The 20,542-nt window shown below is 37.8% G+C and overlaps 1 protein-coding gene across 1 annotated transcript in view; it reads left to right on the forward strand.

Annotated features, from left to right (window-relative positions):
- Window positions 1–20,542, forward strand: part of LOC136877487 (dnaJ homolog subfamily A member 2) — a 131,480-nt gene that overhangs the window by 43,857 nt on the left and 67,081 nt on the right. Inside the window, exons 3-4 of the mRNA XM_067151580.2 lie at window positions 12,602–12,682; window positions 12,765–12,898. Of these exons, the coding sequence (XP_067007681.1) occupies window positions 12,602–12,682; window positions 12,765–12,898 (215 nt within the window). The remainder of the gene's footprint in view (window positions 1–12,601; window positions 12,683–12,764; window positions 12,899–20,542) is intronic.

Raw genomic sequence — 20,542 nt, forward strand, 5'->3', positions numbered from 1 at the left:
AAGTTCTAGATCACTCCTTGGTCAAGCGGCTGAGAAACTGATGTTACATTTGGTGGGAGAAAGACGATCTTCACATTTTGCAACTTAATTGTATCCGGATGCGATGCTGCATTATCGAGGAATAATAACACTTTTCGCCCCTGGCGTATCATTTTTCTGTCCAATTGTCCTAGCCACTCTGTCATTATTTCTCTGGTCAACCATGCTTTCCTATTCGCTTTCCATTCAATGCCAAACTTCGTAACGTCCATATTTTTAAAACACCTTGGTTTTGCAGCTTTTCCTATCACAAGGGGCTCCTCCCGTTCTCCACTCATACTTGCACATAACAAGACAGTAAGACGTTCTTTCGCAACTTTTCCACCAGTACAACGATTTCCTTTGAAACACAAAGTTTTGTCGGCTAAAGCACGGAAAAATAATCCAGTTTCATCGGCATTCAAAATATTTTCCGGAGCATACCCGTCTATGATTGAAGGTATTTTTTCTTGCCCGTTGTCAACAACCTCCATATTAACACTGATGATTCTCCGCAAATCACTCTGAAGTTGATACCATGTCGTTTTCTGAATCTTTCTAGCCAGCCATTCGAGGCTTTGAAATCTCCTATACCTAATTCTGTTGTGAATTCTAACGCTTTTGCTTGTATCATTGGTCCTGAGACAGGGACATTCTGACTTCTTACTTCAGTGAACCACTCTAGCGTTGCCTTGTCAATGAGAGCTCCACTACCACTTTGAAACAGTTTAATGCGCTGTTCGTTGCCATTTAAATGCCATTCTTTCACTAGTTCCTCTTGCTTTTTCACAATTTCAGCTGCCTGTGTCTTTCCAATCTTAAACACTTCTGACAGTTTACGCACACCACACTTCTCACGTTTATGATAGTCTATTATGCCTACCTTTTCTTTTAAAGTTAAAAACTTCCTCGGAGCCATGTTTACACACACTAACGTAAAATTGAACACATCAAAAGCCCACGAGTCAATGAAAAGTAACCTGACAGTGAAGGTACGAATTCCAGGGCTGTCGAGCATGTCAGATCACACAACTTCCGGAAGTGATAGCGTAGCATAGTGTTGCCTTCCAAGAATGTGTACAGCCAGGATCAAAAGTTACGGTGTCTGTGATTCTTGGAAGTACCGGCTGTGCAAAAAGTAAGCGAATACATACTGTACAGGACACAAATACAGAATTTTTTGAAAAAGAAAGTGTCCGGTAGGAGAGGTTTAATTGGAGTTTCTCGTGGCTATGGTGTGTCCGTGTCCGTAATAAAGGGTGTCCGTACAAGAGGGGTAAATTACTCATACACAACATGGCATTTAATTACGGACCTAGAAAATCGTCCGCCAATGAGGGGTGTCCGCCGATGAGAGGTGTTCGTTAAGACAGGTTTTACTGTAACCCACAGAGTTCTTTAGCTTTTTCCACAAATCAATTTTCCACTCTTCCTCTACTGTTGTTTTTTCTCCCCATGGTAGGTTTTGTTGTATTCTATTCTGATTTTCTTCCTGGAACTGCACTTTTTCTAATTTCCATGTCTCTATTTTTCATTTTTTTCTCTGTTTTCTTTTGAATTTTATTTGTCATATGGTCCAAGTCCATGATCGGTGGGGGCCGTGTTTTTTGGTAATAACGATATGCACAAGTTTTTTTATATCTTCTTTCTTGTCTATATAATGACTTCCCAGGTACTAAAAATACTGTATTTTAGCAAAATGAGCTCGCAAAATATCACAAAATCTGATTTATTGCGTGAATAATGCAAATAATCACGAAATATACCCCACATGGTGCGAAAAATGTGAAATGGCACCGGAAGAGCTCTCCAATAAACGTTTAAATGCTTCTGAGAACTTGACTATCATAGTTTCCTTCTCATTTGCTTGATAGCGCTATATATTCTCCACACAAATGCACACAAAGCGGTAAGCACTGTGTTTCAAAAGTATGTGTATTCTGTTTCGCGATCTCTGAGGCAAGTAACAACTCTCATTATTGTTCTGTATTGAAGAAGACGTTAGGCATAGATATCAAGGATAATTTAATATAAAAAACCACCTATTCAATACTTTCCACGTTTAATGTGGTTATTATCTACATGATTTTATGTAGACTTATTTGGTCAGGTACATGTTTCACCCATTATTTTGGGCATCTTCAGCCTGTAAACAACCTTTAGGTCAAGGTTTGGGACCTTTTTAACCGATATAAACATACCAATATATACACTATATACAACATATACATTATATACAATATATACAAACATAAGTCAATACAGTAAAGTTCTTTGTTCCTAATCTATCTAATATGGAAAATGTCCAAAAACTAAAATGGATCTTCTTTTCGGTGAAGAGGATTGCATATCGGGGTTTATGTGACCCCTATATCATATTAAGTTCTTGACGTATCGTGTCTGGTGACAGGATGTGTCGTCAACAATAAGTGGAGATTTGAACTGATTGTAGGTTGGTCAAGATTGAAAATATAAATTTAAATTAATTGTGTTTTAACTTGGCAGTTCTATTCTGGTTAACTTAAAATGTTCAAAATTAAAAATAAAATGAAACGGATCTTCTTTTTTCTTGAGAAGGGGTGATATTAAAACTGGAGCTTGTTTGACCCACGATTTTTATTTTCATGTTCTTGACGTAACTAATATTTAAATGTGTTGTCGTGCACAAGTGGAGATTCAAAAGCCGATTGTTGTAGGTAGACTGGTCAAAAACGTTGTGAATGAGACTCTTAGCGTCTTGACTTTGGGTCTCATGTAACGTCAAGGAATTGACAAGAGTATAATATTTAGCTGTTTCATAGTTTTAGGCTGCTGCTTAATTGGGAAGAGACATCATAGACACTTGATACAGTCTTGTGTGAAAATTGTTCCCGTTGATGTGTTGCTTGGTCTTTGGGAGGGATCTTAAGAATATCTGTAATGAAGTAGAAAAATAATTTTGAATTAAAAATTTTTTTTGAGCACGCATTGTGATAAAATGTATTAAATTAACACCTCTTAACTGTAAAATGACTTACTTGTTCAGTTAATACTAGATGGATCTGTCTGTTCCGGCAGCGCCTGTCTTGTCACCATTTCTACTCCTGGTGTTGTACTGGTGCGGTAATGGAGGGGCGGGGCATGGAGGGAGAGTGGGGGTAGGCTGGTCTATGGGCGTGTGTGCTGTTGCTGGAGGGGAGTTTCTAGAAGCAATATGGGCGGGTTTAACTTTTGGCATGATGGATGAAGCATTTGAGTGTGGAGATTTAAATAATTGAGGGATTTTGTTTTGATCTGAATTCACGATATTAATTAATCTAGGTGTTAATTCGTACAAAGGATTTTTAATTTCATTGACGTCGTTGAGATTTTTATTTTTATTGTAGGTTTGGTCTAAAAATTATCCTTGATATCTATGCCTAATCTCTAAGGCAGTCGATAAAAATCAATATCTGTTATCGATTACAGCAAATAGTGTTGTGGTCGTAACAAGATACAAGACCAGTCGTAGATACAGCAGTGCGCAATGAGAGTTCGTTACTTACGAACCTTTATCGGCAAATGTCCAACATTTAAGTATAAAAATACCGAAAACTGAAGTCATAACAGGTTTTTCAAGGGCTGAGGAATACAATAGTGAGGGATTTTATGTATTTGATGCTGCAAGAAAGATTCTAATATATCAATAGTGTACCAGTAATATTCGTAAAGTGGAAATGTGCGATATAAACTGCAGAGAATCAGAATGAAGCAAATGAACATAAATCTAAGCGGCAAATATCAATCGGCGATACTTTACAGTTCGTAAAGGTGTTGAAAAATTAGAGAGCAATTTGTAACAGACACAAAAAAAAGCATTCCTCTAGAAAATTGGGATAATCCTGGCATGTGGAAGAGAATGAATATAAAAGGAAAAATAATACTGTCTTTATTGCAAAATGACTGTATTGGTAGGCCTATTGTAAATAAATCGCCTGTTTGAGTAGTAATAATGTTATTGTTTTTACATCTCACTAACCACTTTTACGTTTTCCGGAGACGCCGAGATACGTGAATGTTGTCACGCAGGAGTTTTTATGTGCCAGTAAACTAGTGACGCGAGGCTGACGTATTTGAACTCCTTCAAATACCACAGGACTGAGCCAGGATCGAAGCTGCCAAATTGGGGTCAGAAAGCCAGCGCCTTAACCATCTGAGGTACTCATCCCTGACCAGGGGAAAAGAGCATATCCATGAACATCTTCCAGGGCTATATGACTTTGCAAAATGCAATGAAAGCCCATCTGATTGAGGAAGTGAAAGAAGACAGTGTTAGCAAACGTTTAGGAGGTTTTATAAAAGACCACAGTGAATATGCATCCAAGTGTTCGCAAGCTTTATGGTTTCCGACGTCTAATCTGGTCAGCGAGAGGAGCTTCTCTGCTTTCACTGTAGCACAACTCGGCATCCTGTCAGTGTTCTCCCCAGAAATTTTCATCAGCCGGGTGGGGAGTTCTAATTAAAAAATGAATGTGATAAAATCTCAATTCATACCCCTCAGGCCATTAACAATAATATCAGACAGGTAAACATTAACCACAAAATTGACTATACAAAACATAAGAGTAGTTTGAACTACTGTTACACTGCTCACTCGTAATCATGTAACTCCGCAGCTTATCACTTGGTCGCTGTGAAGTGCCATTCGGGTTTGTAACGTCATGCGGAATAGAGTGCTCGTATGCGATTCCACGCTTGTCCATACACTGCTCGCATACGACACTATGCGATAATCAAGCAAATATTTAAACTCTGATGTAATTGATGCAATTTTGCTGACAATATTGAAGATGATTAAATGACTCAAATAAGTATTAATATTATGTAACTAGCATACTGTATGTTTAGGTCATGTTATGTGATATAGATGTTGATTCCCATAGGGAATCTGAAATATTTGTCCCAAATGAGTAGTACCTGCTTCTTGGTAGGTGTGCTAGGTACCAACTGATGAGCCCAACCTAGCACACGGGGGCGAAACGCTGGCAACCAGGAATGAGTAAGCTGGAAAATTTATAATGTCCAATAATGGACCATTTATATTGGTATTATAGGTCATGTTATCCGGGCGGTCTGTAAAAATGACAGGGCGGTGCGCCCATTAAAAAGGTCCTAGGGAGAACACCGCTGATAATGTTGAAACCATGTTTAGTGTCTACTTTGGAGACAAGTAATTCAACGTCTAAAAATGTAGGCTTTGTATAAATGTATATCACAGGGCAGATCACCTAACTTCATTTCGAAGTATCAGTGATTTATATACAGTATTTCTTTCTATAACAATTTGCATATTTGGTTTTTCTCAATGATACATTACAAGAGTTTACTTTAAAACCCCTCATCAAAAAATTAGTTACTTTTACCCCATACGCTTCTACAAGGAAGATTTCGCAGGAAACATCGATCAGTATAACGAGTTATTTCACGAAATACCTACCGAAATAGTGTCAGTTTTAACACCGAAATCAACAGTTTTATTTCACCAAAATATAAGGCCCCTAATGATCGGCAATCTATGGTCGCAACCCATACTTTTGCTGGGAATGGCCTTGACATCAGTCAACCATTTCCCCCCACTTTTGTTCGCGATGACGTAATTGATCAAAGATTTATGTTTGCCATCCCAGCTATACCTTGTTATTTTGTTACTCTCCTGTTTTTTGAAGAAGGTGTTCTTGATCATGCCATTTCTTCCACAAATATCAATCAGTTCTTCACCTTCTGAATTCCTGTTTCCTAACCCATGTGGCCCAACGATATCGTCACAGCCTTGTCTGTTTGCTCCAACTTGTGCATATCGGTCTCTGAAAATAACGTTATCTTCATTGATTACATTATCTAAGTTTTGAAGAAATTTTTCTTTATAAGCACTGCATCCAGTCTGTGGGGCATACACTTGTAGTCATGTAAATCATTGACTAATTGTATAGATAATTTTATGATCCTGTCGTTCTTGTAGGAAACTTCTGACACGGCATCCATATCTTTTGTTAGTAAAAATCCCACACTATTTTTGGCCTTCTTTTCCAGTCCACACCAATATAATTTGTAGCCACCTCTGAAAACCTTGCTACCTGTCTTTCTCCATTTCGTTTCTCTCAGACCCAATGTAGATATGTTTCTCCTTTGCATCATATATATGAGTTCTTCGGTCTTACCAGTTACAGTTAATATATTCTTGGTCCAGATTCATACTTTCCTCTTCTTGCAAATCTATCTGTGGAACCATGTTGGCCTACATACCTGATAGATCTGCTCAAAGACTGTGTCACATTGGGTAATAACTTCGATCTGAGGCTCTTTTTATGTTTGAAAGCGATAAAAGGACCAGAAAAGAATATACAGGTCCTACCAAAAGTTTAAGAACACCTGCTTATTTCATGAACATGATTTCTGTCCTTAAAATTTTAGTTTCGGGCATACGACTGTTTACAGGGAACTAGAGCCTAGTTAGAGGAACATTTGCTGAAATTTTCATTAAAATATCACTCTTTTTTTCAAAGTTATTGAAGTTCTTGTTTATAATAATTGGAAACAAAATAGCTATTTTTTAATACTGCAGGAGATATGGACAGTACAATATGGGGGTTACAGTAATCATTTTTGTTGTGGATGCGCCGTTCCCGCGTCCAGGTAAGGACGCACAAGATCCAGACTAGCTCTAATTGTAAATGGTACTAGCTGTTCAAAGTTATGGGCTATGAGTTCCGCTAGAGAAAGCACGCAGGTTAATTCGTGGTATATCCTAAATTACGTCGAAGGACGTCTCCTCCACACTATTAGATTCCACATACATCACCAGAGAAATCGCAAGTAAAAAAAAAAAATACAGTCTTACAACTAATAACTATCTCATAAAGACATTAAAAGAATTATGAGGTTTCATAATACATCATTTATTGACCACTCAGTTCAGAGAATGAAGAAATGTTTCCCTAATCCTTCATTAAATCATGTAGCACTGAGTAATGTACCTCGTCGTAATCATAGAATTCCTTTTATCTAGTCAAATTCGCTTGAAAATGAAGTTATCTTGATCTCCATCGATCTTTAATTTGATCTACAGTAGTCTAGTACTGTCAAATTGAAATGAAAGAAAAGTTAAGTTCATGAAATTAATAACAAGTATTAAAGTTCTAGGCCATTAAATTATTGGCCACGTGAAATCATTTGATAATTACGTAAAATGTTAAGTAGTATTTGGAAAATCAGCTAAAAACTAGAGTATTAAATGATTGAAAAAAAAAAACATACTAAATGATAACGAAAACATTAGATGCATCTAACAAAGTAAAAATGAAAAGAAAATTACATCAATTACTATGTACGTCATTTCAGATTGAGGTCGTCTATGAGAACATGAAATTCATAATGTAGAATGCAGTTTAAAATATTTGGTAAATATTTCTTTAAGAGTTGGAATCACTTCCTCTTGAACGAAATTGCTCCATAAATTAACTCAAAAGTTCTGTCATACTTGATTAACGAAAAACGTTATCCTGGGCTGCACTTAACGTCCATACACAACTGAAAATAACATGGAAAATCGTTCTCATCTTTCTTACACCATCAGATAGTTAACATAAGGTTTCATGGTATACAAGCGTCTTGTTTCTTGGTGTTTTATCTCAGTATAAGCAAAGCTATCTCCGCTTTAAGTCGAAATTTATCTTAAAATAGCATAATCATATGACATGTGACAAATTCTAAGAAATTATCTTATTTCAAGGTTATCAATTAATTCAAGTGCGTATTTTAGCTAAAGTTGCATAAATGACCGTATCTTGCTATATTTCTACCAAAACATACCACAAGTAGAAAATCTATCTTGTCAGAAGACTCTATCTTCAACTAATATTCCTCATATGCGTAACTAAATCACCAGTGATATGTCAGAGTGTCTAAATAAAATCTGAAATTAGCTTATGTGAGAAAGTTCTCTAGAATCATTAGAAATATTTCAGTGAAGGCTAAATTATTCTCATCGCTCACATCATAGCTTTTTTGATGACCCTTAATATTTATAATAACACTGCTCTAATAGTGCTGAGATCGTATCCTAAGCTACCCCGAAAACACTTTGGGTTAAAGTCATCGATTGAAAGTAGCACGATTTCAATATCTACCTCAGAATACATAAATTGGAAACATCATCTCAAATAAGACTACTATGACCAACCTCTCGAAGAATAGTAAATATCTAAACATCACCATCCTATATCATTACTCTTATTCATCAACCATCATTCCATACTTTACGTAAAAACATTTCATTACACAATAAACACATTATTTCATTAATCTCGATGTATATGTATCACAATCTCCTCATATTACAAAATTATTCTTACTGTCATAGTATCAAAAACGTATCATTATTCTGAGATGTACTATTTCATATCTTTACCGTAAACATTTCCTATATACGATCTCTTATCATATTAGCTTGGTAAAATTACCACACATGTGTAATTAACTTCTATTTCACACTCTGTGCACTTCACTGACAACGAGCAAAATATGAATTACCTTCTCTCACATCGCATTGACAACATTACGAACGGTTATCACTGGCTGACTACGTCTACATGTGGATTTGACATTAAAGGTAGAAGAATACCTACATCCTGTAACCTCGCTTTGATAACCACTTACGCACATATTCACACTGTCATAAATTATGGCAACACATAGCCACAAAAAAAAAAAAAAAAAAAAAAAAAATTCTTACTTACAATTACGACTTATAGAGGACTTAACTTTGCGGACTTTGAGGACTGCTGCCATCTCGCATCTGGTCGTTGGATATGCGGACATCGCTCCATGGTTCTCTCTTAAGCATCTGGGTACATATTTGTTCCTCTCAGCAGATTCCTGGTCATCCTGGACTGTCAACATCGCATCGTGCTGCCAACATCCGAGTAGTATCGCCTTTTCCTTTTACAGCATCATGGTGGAGGCTTGTGCATTTGGAACAGAATAATAAAACATTTTATTCAATGTAGTCTTCTTCTGGTTGATATCTGTTTCAATATGCCTACAATATCTACGTATTGCTCTGGGACAATTTATTTCAGTAAGGTTGTCTCAAATAAGCTGGGATAGGTAGTATCTATTTCTCTTGACTAGAATGCAAAAATGATTTCTCTATGTTTTCCTTGTTTTAAATGTTCTTGTCAGCTGGATAACCTCTCAGCTGTTTGAAATAGGCAGTATCGGCCAAATATACGTCGTCTAAGGACTGTTGTGACGTATCAATGTAGTAATCTTGATATCTACTTTCACAGGTAGTTTAATTTCGCGCAGCGATTTAACTTATACAGGTAGCGTTGTTGCGTGTTGCCGCGAATTAAAATTCCTATCAATCTTCGCCTTTTACTCCCGATAAGATGAATTCTCTTCCCGTAGTCGACTGCGACTTGCTTCCTGTAGGTCAGTTGAAAGAATGAAGTCAGAAGAAAATCTTCATTTTAATAATAGCTTCAAATAATCTGCATTCGTCATTCTTTTTCCACCGCCTTCTATGTACGGTTCCTTCGGTAAATGCCTGATGAAAAGATTATCATTCCAGCTCGTATTGACGCTTGATGTTTTAACATTGACGTTTTAGTAACTTGAACTCCATTTTTGTTCCGATTAGTCCATATAAAGAACTGTGAAATGGCACATGGAGAAACACAGATATCTATAGAATATTTATAATTGTAATAGAGAAACAGAATATATTTCAGTTTAAAAATATCCCCCATTTTATAGCTGGCAACAGAACCACAGAAAGAGGTAAAAAAAAAAAAAATTCCTTCACCTAGGATGGAGAGGAGACCACTCAAGTTACCAATATCATATGTGTGTTACGTTATAGCAGGATATCTACAGTACAACGTAACACAAAAATGGTCTCCGTAGCTTCAGGGGCCACCTGTCCAGCCAAGGTCAAGGAATGTTTGTTCTGTTACCACTTTCTGTGGTTTTATTGCGAGATATTAAACGGGGGATATTTTTAAACGGAAGCATATTCAGTTGTTCTATTACAATTATAAATATTGTTCAAGTATCTGTATTTCTCCATATCAAAGATTATTACTGTAATCCCCATATGGTACTGCCCAAATCTCCTCAAGTATTAAAAAAATTGGCTATTTTCTTTCTAATTATTATAAACAAGAAATTCAATAACTTCGAAACAAAGAGAGATTACCAATACAATGGTTCGTTATTGGACATTAGAAATTTTCCAGCTAACTCATTCTTGGTTGCCTGCGTTTCGCCCTCTTGTGCTAAGTTGGGCTCGTCAGTCGGGACTTAGCACACCTCCCAAGACGCAAGGTTAGTGCATACCGTGGAGGCCACTGCATAGGCTACTTGAAGCCTCCAGCAGTTCCAATGCACTATGAGAGCTATGCCTCATTTCCAAAAAAAATTTGATGCCTGCCTGGCAATCATTACTCATTCAGGACAAATATTTTAAGTTCCCTATGGGAATCAACATCTATATCATCTGATGGCCAGGCAGGCATTCTGCCAGACACTGTTCTCCCTCAACTCAGGCTCTCCGTACCAGGCGCCCTGCCCCTCGGCCGTCCATCCAGCAGTCCGCCCCTGGCCCGAACTCGACCAGGTTTGTTCCACCTTCAGTAGACCTACTCACGTGGTTCCCACTTGGCATTCCCATGACTGAGTTCACAGCCATGGGTTCCCCCTAGGTTGGGTTCGCCCTGTTCCCAACACGCGGCTCGTTCAGGCCACGTAGGGCAAAGTGATGTGTTGGTACCAGCACACCGCAGTGAGTTTTCACCTCAATCACCAGTACCCCCTTCACCTGAACCCCACCGTATCCCCTATGCGGAGGTAACATGGATGTCTCTCTAGCACATTGTGGGCGAGGTTTCCACTTTCAAGCCTTGGCTTGGGCTAGTAACAGTCACCCTGCCTCAAGACTTTTCTGGCAATACCTGTTTTTGGTCCGCAAGAGGGTATTTTATTTTCCTCATACCCTCCAGGCAAGTCCGGAAGACCCCGTATCCACCACCAGGGACGCGTGCGATAGGGGAACAGGCAAAAAAACCCTCACAGGAACTTAACTGCTTACTAAATCCATCACTGCTTTACTTAGGTTATGGTTCTTGTTCTCTTGATGCTTTCTTCTTTCCTTTTCCTCCTGACTGCCTTTTTGCAATTTTATCTCGGTGGCTAGGTATTTTGGAAATTAAAAATGAGGTTCTACTCCTGGTTTAACTTTCCATTTCACACAAGGAAGTTCCACGTTTTCACCATTGACCGTGAAACAGTCTGCCTTCATAATTACATCTTCCAAAAAATGCACATCACATATTCTTCTTTTGGCTGTGTAAATAATCTTCTACCATCACACTTTCTCCCAATTTACAACTAGGAATGAAACAGTACAACATTTTTTAGGAACTGTAAAAAGCTAGTTTGCACATACAAAGCACAGCACAGAAACTAATACAGACCTTTGGAAAATGTTAAAACAATCAAATTACCTCTCATACGTGTTACATTTTTACTACTACTTCACATGTGCTATTATCTTCATCAAGTAATGGCGCATGTGCTATTACTGTTCAAAGCAACTGCAGCACCCCTCTCTGGTGAAGCTTCCAAGAACATTGCTGAGAGAGCAGAGTGATAACACTAGGTGTTTTACTTGTCATGCCAGTACTGTAAATAGACAAGTATCATTAAATCTGAATCTGTACTGAACTAATTGGCGTATACATAAAATATCTTTTGAGTATTCATTCAGGATATAAAACTACAAATTTACAGTTTATTTTATAGTGACTGAATGGATAAGTAATTTCATTAGGACCTCTTGTTCATTCAAGAAAGTACATGACAACTAGTTTGCCATTGCTGTCAAATACACCCTCTCCCAATGCACTGTATGGATGTTAATAAAAACAAATAGAATTTTGAATTCATTCCCAGCAACATTTCACAGGTCTCTCTGGAGACAGGTGCATATGCCATCTTTTTACATTTTGTAGTTATCACAATTACTTTATCGCTATGGTCCTCCTAGAAACACTGTAGATTGTAAAGTTTCAGGAGACCTATATGCTAATTTGGAATTGGCTGTGGAATACATTGCAAAGAGAATATGGTTTCTGTTGGCCTTAAGAGAAAAGTGTAAATATTGTGTAATGCATATGGAATATATTTTCTTGTCTTATTTCATAGACTAATTTCAACTTGGTATTTGAAAGTGTAAGAGTTTGGTTGATAAAATGTTCCCTGTTATCTCTGTGGTGAGAGAATGCATGACTGCCCTGGGGACATGAAGTAAGATCCACTTTCGTGCTAGAGCTCAGGCTCAGTGAAGGATTGCACCAGAGATGACTGTCAATGCTAAGATTTTTAACATATTTCAGATTAGCTGCAGCTACCCACATTTGAGTGTTAATTCAATATTATCCATGCCAGTGAATATTATGAATAAATTGTCAGTTAATTGGGTTATGTACAGCATAATTTGCTTTGGGGCTCTTGAAATTGTAGTTCACTTCTGGAACAATAAAATATCTGTATGTTTTATTTTCAGAGTAACCTTAGAAGACTTGTATAATGGGAAAACAGCAAAGCTTCAACTTAGCAAGAATGTAATATGTACTGTGTGTGATGGGTATGTATTTCATCTTATGATCAGATTATTGTCCTGCCTCGTGGTATTCCTACAGCTAAAAGTTTGACATTGATTTCTCAAGGAAAGGAGGCCGAACTGGTGCATCATACACCTGTCGTACCTGCAGAGGTAGTGGCATAAAGGTTACATATCGGCAGCTGGGACCTGGTATGTCCCAACAACTTCAGTCAAGGTGTCCAGACTGTGGTGGGGAAGGTAAGTGTGTTTGCTTTAGCCTTTTGAATGCTTCACATTGCAGCTTGAAGAAAGTACTGGTATTTTTAACAATGCAAACTTGTTAACTTCCCTCGATCCGAATGTGAAAACACTGTCTATGAGGATTTACTGTTTTGTTCAATCTTACCCACATGCAAATGCCGTAAGTATCTTTGCGGTTCCTTGACACATTTATGACTGAAAATGGATGTGGGGTCGCACACTTCACTACTGATGGCGTTGGGGCCTTATGTGGAAATATAAAGGCATAATATTGTACACGTAAAGATCGTTGCCCCTTGTGTAACATGGACATTTGCATGCACTCCAAAGCGCTAGCAACTTGTAACATCCCCCCAGATCTGGATGATGTGCTAAAGAAAGTTGTCAAAGTTACTCATTTCATCCAAGCCAGGCCTCTAAATTCCCGATTATTTTCAGAGCTTTGGAAGCAGATTGGGAGTGACCATGAACATTTCGCCAGACTGAGTAGCTCATACAGTAGAGGGCTGGCCTTCTGAGCCCATGTTGGCAGATTCGATCCTAGCTCGGTTTGGTGGTATTTGATATGTCAGCCTCGTGTCTGTAGTTTTACTGGCATATGAAGGAACTCCTGCAGGACAAAATCCTGGCATCTCGGCAACTCCAAAAGCCATTAAAATGTTGTTAGTGGGATGTAAAACAAATAACATTGTTATTATTACCATTAACATTTGCTATTGCATATAGGCACCGTGCAGGTAGATCGAAATGCTACTAATAGCGCTACATAGTGGCCCGTTCTGAAACAAGAGGTGAGGCGCAGTGCGAGAGTCTCAGTACAACGTGTGTAACATTCGAATAAGTTGCGGGTTTAAAGCGATTCAATTCGGGGATCTAAGTGAATCATCATGCAATAAAGGAAGAAACCTTGTTGTCAGTTGCCACTTGAACGGCGTTGAAGAGTTAATTTCGAATGGTTTCGGATACATCACAGGAAAAGTCACCCGACAAACGTCTGGCAATTTTCCGCCTTATATCGTGAAACTTGAGGTAGGTAAGGTGTAGTTAGGTAAAAATTTATATAGTTTATTTAGTAAGGATTAATTGATGCATGTTCGCTAAATTGTACGCATTTTTATTTTGTGTTCAGGTTGACCAGAATTGTAATGTCTCTACCAGCGAATGTTCCTGTCCTGCCAGCACCAGAAGAAACGCGTAGCTGCGGTAGTGTATTATATAAATAATGAAAGTGTTGTTTCCAAAACAGACTGTCCGCAACAGTGGGGAAATAATAATATAAGAAAATTGGTGTAATTTTGAGGTGCTTTGATATGACTGATGATGCCCCACATAGGGGGCGAAACATGTCTCCATTTTAACGATGTTTAACTAAAAATGTTAACATCCTGTAATGTATTGAATAGGTTGGAGTCCAATAAATTTTCTTATATTATTGAGATTCTTTCAGTACGGAAAATAAAATGATTTTCATTACTTGTAACAGTGGGGAAAACCGAGCCCGAAAACGTCAACAGAAAAATATAGAAGAGGCAAACGCGTTAAAATCTGTTCAGTAAAAAGACTTTGAGGACATCTCTTCCCCCCTTCGAATTAACTGAGGATATTTTAAAACACATCCCTTGCAGTCTTCGTAAAAAGCATCGAGCAGAAGCAAGTACTGAAATCGAACAATCGTGCAGGGCCGTAGTCACCTTATTGATAGACAGGGTAGTGAATGATGTAGAGAGAGAAGAATGTGAGGAAATTGTGACACAGCTATTACATTTACAAGTCTCTAACGACTTGCGCTTGCCAGACAAATACATCTTTCGCACTGTGAATGACGAAATGCTTTTTACCAGCAAAGTGCAGGTTGATACAGATCATATAATTAAAATCTCCCTGGACACTCGCGAAAGCAAATCGGATCAAAACTAGGCAACATAACTTTGACACTTTAGTTCTCGCATTTGTAAATGAATCTCCAATTGGGGGAGCTGTTTTGAACATTCGTACGGAAGTGAAATGGAAAGTGAAGCAATAGAATGCTATGGAAGTTCATTTGATGTTCGTGTTATTCGATGAGGTTGCAAATTCGTTAACACGCAATACACAGACAATGTCATCCACGTGTGGAAAAAGTTCTGTTGGCAATTTCTGTATTACATTGTATATTTTGATTCTTTGAATACACCTTTCTACGTGAATTCTAACACTCGCAACATTGTAAGTACTCTCAACTTCCACAGCTGTTAATCTCCTGTCATGTAAGAACGGTGGTGTCACGATTATGATACCGCGCCCAGATAAGTTAGTTGTGATGCCTAAATCCTTTATCAGCCATGAACTCATCGCCAGGTTGAAGGAAAGTAAACCACTGACGGTTGTTATGAATGAGTCGCTAGCTCTTCCACCGTAACACTTAGATCTAAAGCGATCATAACATTAAGCGTGATTGCAATTAAAACTTTTGCAGTGTATCAACCCTTGTATTGAGAATAGAAATACAATCCCTTGATCTACTTGGGGAGGCTGTTCAACTCTAAATTCCGTGCAGTCAATAATGGCTCGACAATTATCATAATTTCTTTTAAATGCTGGAGACATTGTTTCTTGAACACTTTCCTTACTAGCCCAGAGTATGAAATGTTTCGTAAGCAGTGCAAGTTGCATAAGCACGGTTGTAAAAATACGTGAAATTGTTGTCTTGTGAACACACTCAAAGCAGAATAGGACAGTCCGATTTTCATTTTCATTTGGAAAATGAATAATCTGGTTTCTTTACATAATTTAGAAACATTACAGTTTGGTAATAACGCAAGGCAAAGACGTTGAAGTTCACACCTGTTAAATCACGTATTTGTGTATTGTTCCTTATGGAACTGTAGCCTTGGAAACCTGGACCGTAGATGTGCATGATCGTCTTCCGTTCCACACATTTGATCATGTTTCGTGATGTCCCCTCCCAGACCGAAATTAAGTGGAATACATGCTTGTGTATTTACGTCGGTTTCATTTTTGAACAAGAAAACATAAAGTCTGAACAATAAAATTCAGATGCATCTGTTCCCACAGATGCATCCTTGGTTATGTTACTTGGACAAACTGTACTTGAAAATTTTCCGCCTGATTCTTCCTTTTTTAATCGCTTGAGTTGTCAGTGAAAGCGCTGTAAGCTGGATCCCGGCAACACATTCCTCTTCTTGGATTCATCCGGAAATATTGTCGGAACATAGGCTGGACTTAGTGGGTGTCCAGATCTTTTGTTTCCGATGAAATGTGCACTATATATTCTTGAGTAAGTCGTAGGTTGCCAAAGTGATCCATCAGTGTTAAAAATTAAATTAAATCGGATCAACTGAACTTATTGCAAACATGTGCAGTACGTATGTGTAGGCCTACTTACTTCGTTCGGTTAACTCCTTGTATTATCCATCGCCTCCTTCGGTCCACATCTATTGCTCGTTTTGGAAAATCAATAAATTTGTACTTCACTGCCCGTATTTGCGTAAGTATTGGATCATCTGACAACACAACAATTGCGTTTACTTGATCTCCTTTTCTCTGCCATTGTCATCTGAGTGACTACACGCTCAGTCATAACAGAACAGCTCCTGCGAGTCTGGAGTCTGCCTCACGTGTTGTTCCGCCCGGCCGCTAGAGCGACGCGCACGGTGCCTATAGAGAGGTTAGATGGTTGTCGAGAGGTGAAATTTTGATTCACTTGTTTGAAATGAGAGATGGGATATGTAACTTCAAGATCTCCAATGATTTCTCATGGCTTCAGAGACTTGCTTATTTAGGATAAATGTTCAGTCTCTTGAACGAATTGAAATTAAGTCTGCAGGGAAGGAGTCACACAGTTCACAAAAACAAAATACATGAAACGATACAGAAAATTAGTGAATGGGCATGCCGAATCAGCAAAACCGAATTTGATTCTTTCCCAACACTTCCATGATTTTCTGTCTGCAGAAGTGCTTATTTTCAAAGTGACTTATATCCAGCTTAAAAAAAGTGTGTTTAGCACAGAAATTGAATGGGAAAGCCATCTTAAATTATACTAAAGACGTTTTATTTCCAAAGCAAGTTTTACCGTATTTACGCAAATAATACCTGCATTTTTTAAAAATTGAGGCACAAAATTGTGATGTGGGTTTCATTTGCGTCGTTGGCTTTTTTTTTTTTCAGCCATCCTAAAGTTAGGATGCGGGTATTTTACGCGTAAATACGGTATTTCGGTTTGGAATGCACTTGAAAGCTGTGTTTATTTTCAGTGTGACCTTTTTCCCTGCTGCTTTTATTTTCAAAATGTCCTATGCACACTGTTAAATACAAGTCAATCAGGTTCATAATAGAACCAGAAACTAACAAGAAAATAAACTTTGACATCACAATCCGTAGGAATAACCTGTCATGCAAAGTATACAGAAAGCCCACTCGGACGTCACACACTATTGGCAACAAATCGAACCACCCCTTCACCACTCAAAGTAGCAGGACAGGATACAATGATACACAGAGCTATTTCTATACCAATGAGCACAACGGATTTCAAAGAGGAGATACAAATAAACAAATCACTATGAAAAACAATCGCTCTCCGGGAACGGTAAAGGAACTATTAAACAAAAAACACCCGAGAAAGTACACAGGAAAGAGATAAATACGTTGTTTTCAACTACAATAACAAGAACACATACTAAATAGCTAACATCTTCAAAAGATAAGGTCTAAAATTAGCCTTTAGGACACACACACAAAACACATCAACAAATTACAACTGAACAAAAATGACCCAGTCTCCTAGTCAGGAGTCTATGAATTCAAGTGCCAGGAACCTAACTGCAATGCCATATATATATATATATATATATATATATATATATAGGCCAAAGAAGATGTAATTTCTACCAAAAAAAAAAAACAGACGATGCATTAGTTAATCAGCCATTGGAGAGCACATATATAACATTTCAGTCATCAACACAGATCTAAAAATCTTGCACATCGAAATTAACAGTAAATCTTTAAATAAAAAAGAAGCGATTAAAATTTACATCACAAAAATAGATAAAACGAAACCAACTTTAACATACTATTTTTTTAAATCCTTCTCCCTCCCTGTTCAGCCTACTTAACATCTGGACACATTTAAACTTTAGGTCTGCCCCACCAGTTAGGTTACCCGGTGCCAACTAAACTGATTGGCAGTCAAAGACACAACACAGGACAAAGATCCTGTTGAAAGGAACAAAACGGAAGCGTGATAAACACTACACACCCAGAAAACACCAAAAGGAACATAGTAAAAGGTAAACTTACCTCCAGGTGGTAGAAAAAAAAACAGGTGGATCAAACTACCAACCGACAGTGTGTCAAATAAATGTTGCGTGGAAATAAAGACAAAACTTCTTTTTTTTTTTAAAGGAAAATATATAATTCATCAAACTCAGATTAACAAATTGAATAAAATGACATCCTCGTAGTTAGTATTATTAGGAAAAAAAAAAATTAGGTACCAGAAACTAAATAAAATCAGATGACATAGGATAAAAATAAGGAGGCCTTCAAAATTCAAAGAGATTAATTTAAATTAGATAAAATAAGGGAAGCAGACCTCACTAAAACCACAGGAAATACACAATTAAACTCAAGAAACACCCAAAGGTAAATTAATGAAAAATCATTTGAAACCGCCGGTCGGTAAGAAAATAATGAAAGTAAATTAAATGGTACCTTGAGTTTGAAACAGACCAAAATTAAGAAATTAAAACACAAAACGCCAGTCAGCAAGAAAGATATAGGCTGCAGGAAGGATTACAATCACCTCAACCTGTTTACTCAGCAACAACCACCAAATCATTTATCAGAGAATTCCATTTGGAAAGGATACTTTGTTAAAAATTAGAAAATACAACCTTCTTGGTTCACCGTTATTCCTTGAGAGGTCCGTTTCACATCAGCAAACGGGGAACCATTAATACAGTGGGAGTTCCAGTCATGGGATGCTAAGTGCTTTTCATAATAAGTTACCAAGGGAAAGAAACCCACCACTACAAACATAGAAGGAAAAGGGAAAGAGAGCAACTGGGGTGCCCAAGAAACAGTAAATACGCAACGGGGTGTCAAAAATACAGAATCAACATCAGACAGGGTAGTCTCCCAACATAAAAATCATCACCAACATCATTCCATCTCAAAATCAACATTCATTACCCCGGCAACAAAGCAATTGTTAAACCATGGGAGAACCAATCCCGATGGAAGGACCAACAATGGCACGAAAACAATGGAGGCCAGAAGGGCAAAAATCATACGCAAAACACGTTTAAAGCCCAAAAAAATAAAGGATATTAAATTAAAATAAACCAGCATAGCACAAGTAATCCCTACTGGATCTCCCACGTATTACCCTACTTTTAAAAACCAAAATAATTTCAGAGCAGCAGTAACATACTTACGGTGTGATGATAATAATAATAATAATAAAAATTTTACACCACTGCTTTTCTTTGGAAATTACCCCAAGTAACACTTAAATTCCATTACGAGAAAGGTAATACACTAGGTACTCTGAATTAACAAAGTCTTTTCAACCCGATACTTTGTTTTGAAAGGGCACTATAATTTTACCCAACAATGAAAAGGTCCACATCATTATAATCGAACGCACAACTTTGATAATTCAAAAGTTTCCTCCGAAGAAATCACACGAACAGTTCACCGCCGATGAAAATACCAAAATAACAAAGGTTGATTTACAGGTTGGTTGCTTGCTCAATCAGTAGTATGATTTATACATGGCTCGGCCATGTGCACCTTACCAGTTGGAGATCTTCCTTCGCAGCATATTAAAAACAATCACTCACTACGAGGTTACAAATTGAGAATATAAAGAAAATATGATGAGGGTTTGGAGCACATCCCCACATCCTTACGATTTACTATCCACCGTCCATGATGCTATCCCAAAGCATTGCTTTGAGCTCAGAACGCCAACGACTTTTAGCCATGATTGCAAAGCAGCAACTGCTCGCTTCGCTTCCCTCTCTCTCGCGCCAGAGAGAGAGTCTTCATCAAGATGGCTGACACCAAGCGCTGATTGGCCGGAGCAGCTTCAAGGAGAAAGGGGGTAAATAGTTCCCATTATAGCCGTAGATAGCAGTAACAATCAGAGCTCACATGCGCTCGCAGAGTTAAACATGAGAAATTGTGAGAACACCGTTTAAAGCAGAAGAAAATTACAATACAGTTTTCTACACCGTAATAGGCAATCCCAAAACGTTGGTGGAAAGGAGACAAAAACGAAACCTCGGTTTCAGCCTCCTCCCCCCTTTAAGGGTTACATATCTTCTTACATCACTCCATGACGTAGTCCAGTGTATGAAATTAAGCTAGATTTTAAGTGTTTCAGTCCACAACAAATAAAAGTCACTGGTACCAAGTCCATCTTTAGATTGTCATAGCATGCAGAAATGAAAGCATTCCAAAACGGGCAATGTACATAGCTCACCACCAATCAACCATTAAGTTCATTGAACACAGTTCAAGGTCCGGAAGTTATAGGTTACGATAAACTTACACAGCGCCACAACACAGTTTTTCTTTTGAAATTCACAATCTCCAAACAGTTTAAGGATTCAATTTTCCTACATGTTT

This window comes from Anabrus simplex, chromosome 7 (assembly GCF_040414725.1).
Source record: "Anabrus simplex isolate iqAnaSimp1 chromosome 7, ASM4041472v1, whole genome shotgun sequence".
NCBI lineage: Eukaryota > Metazoa > Arthropoda > Insecta > Orthoptera > Tettigoniidae > Anabrus > Anabrus simplex.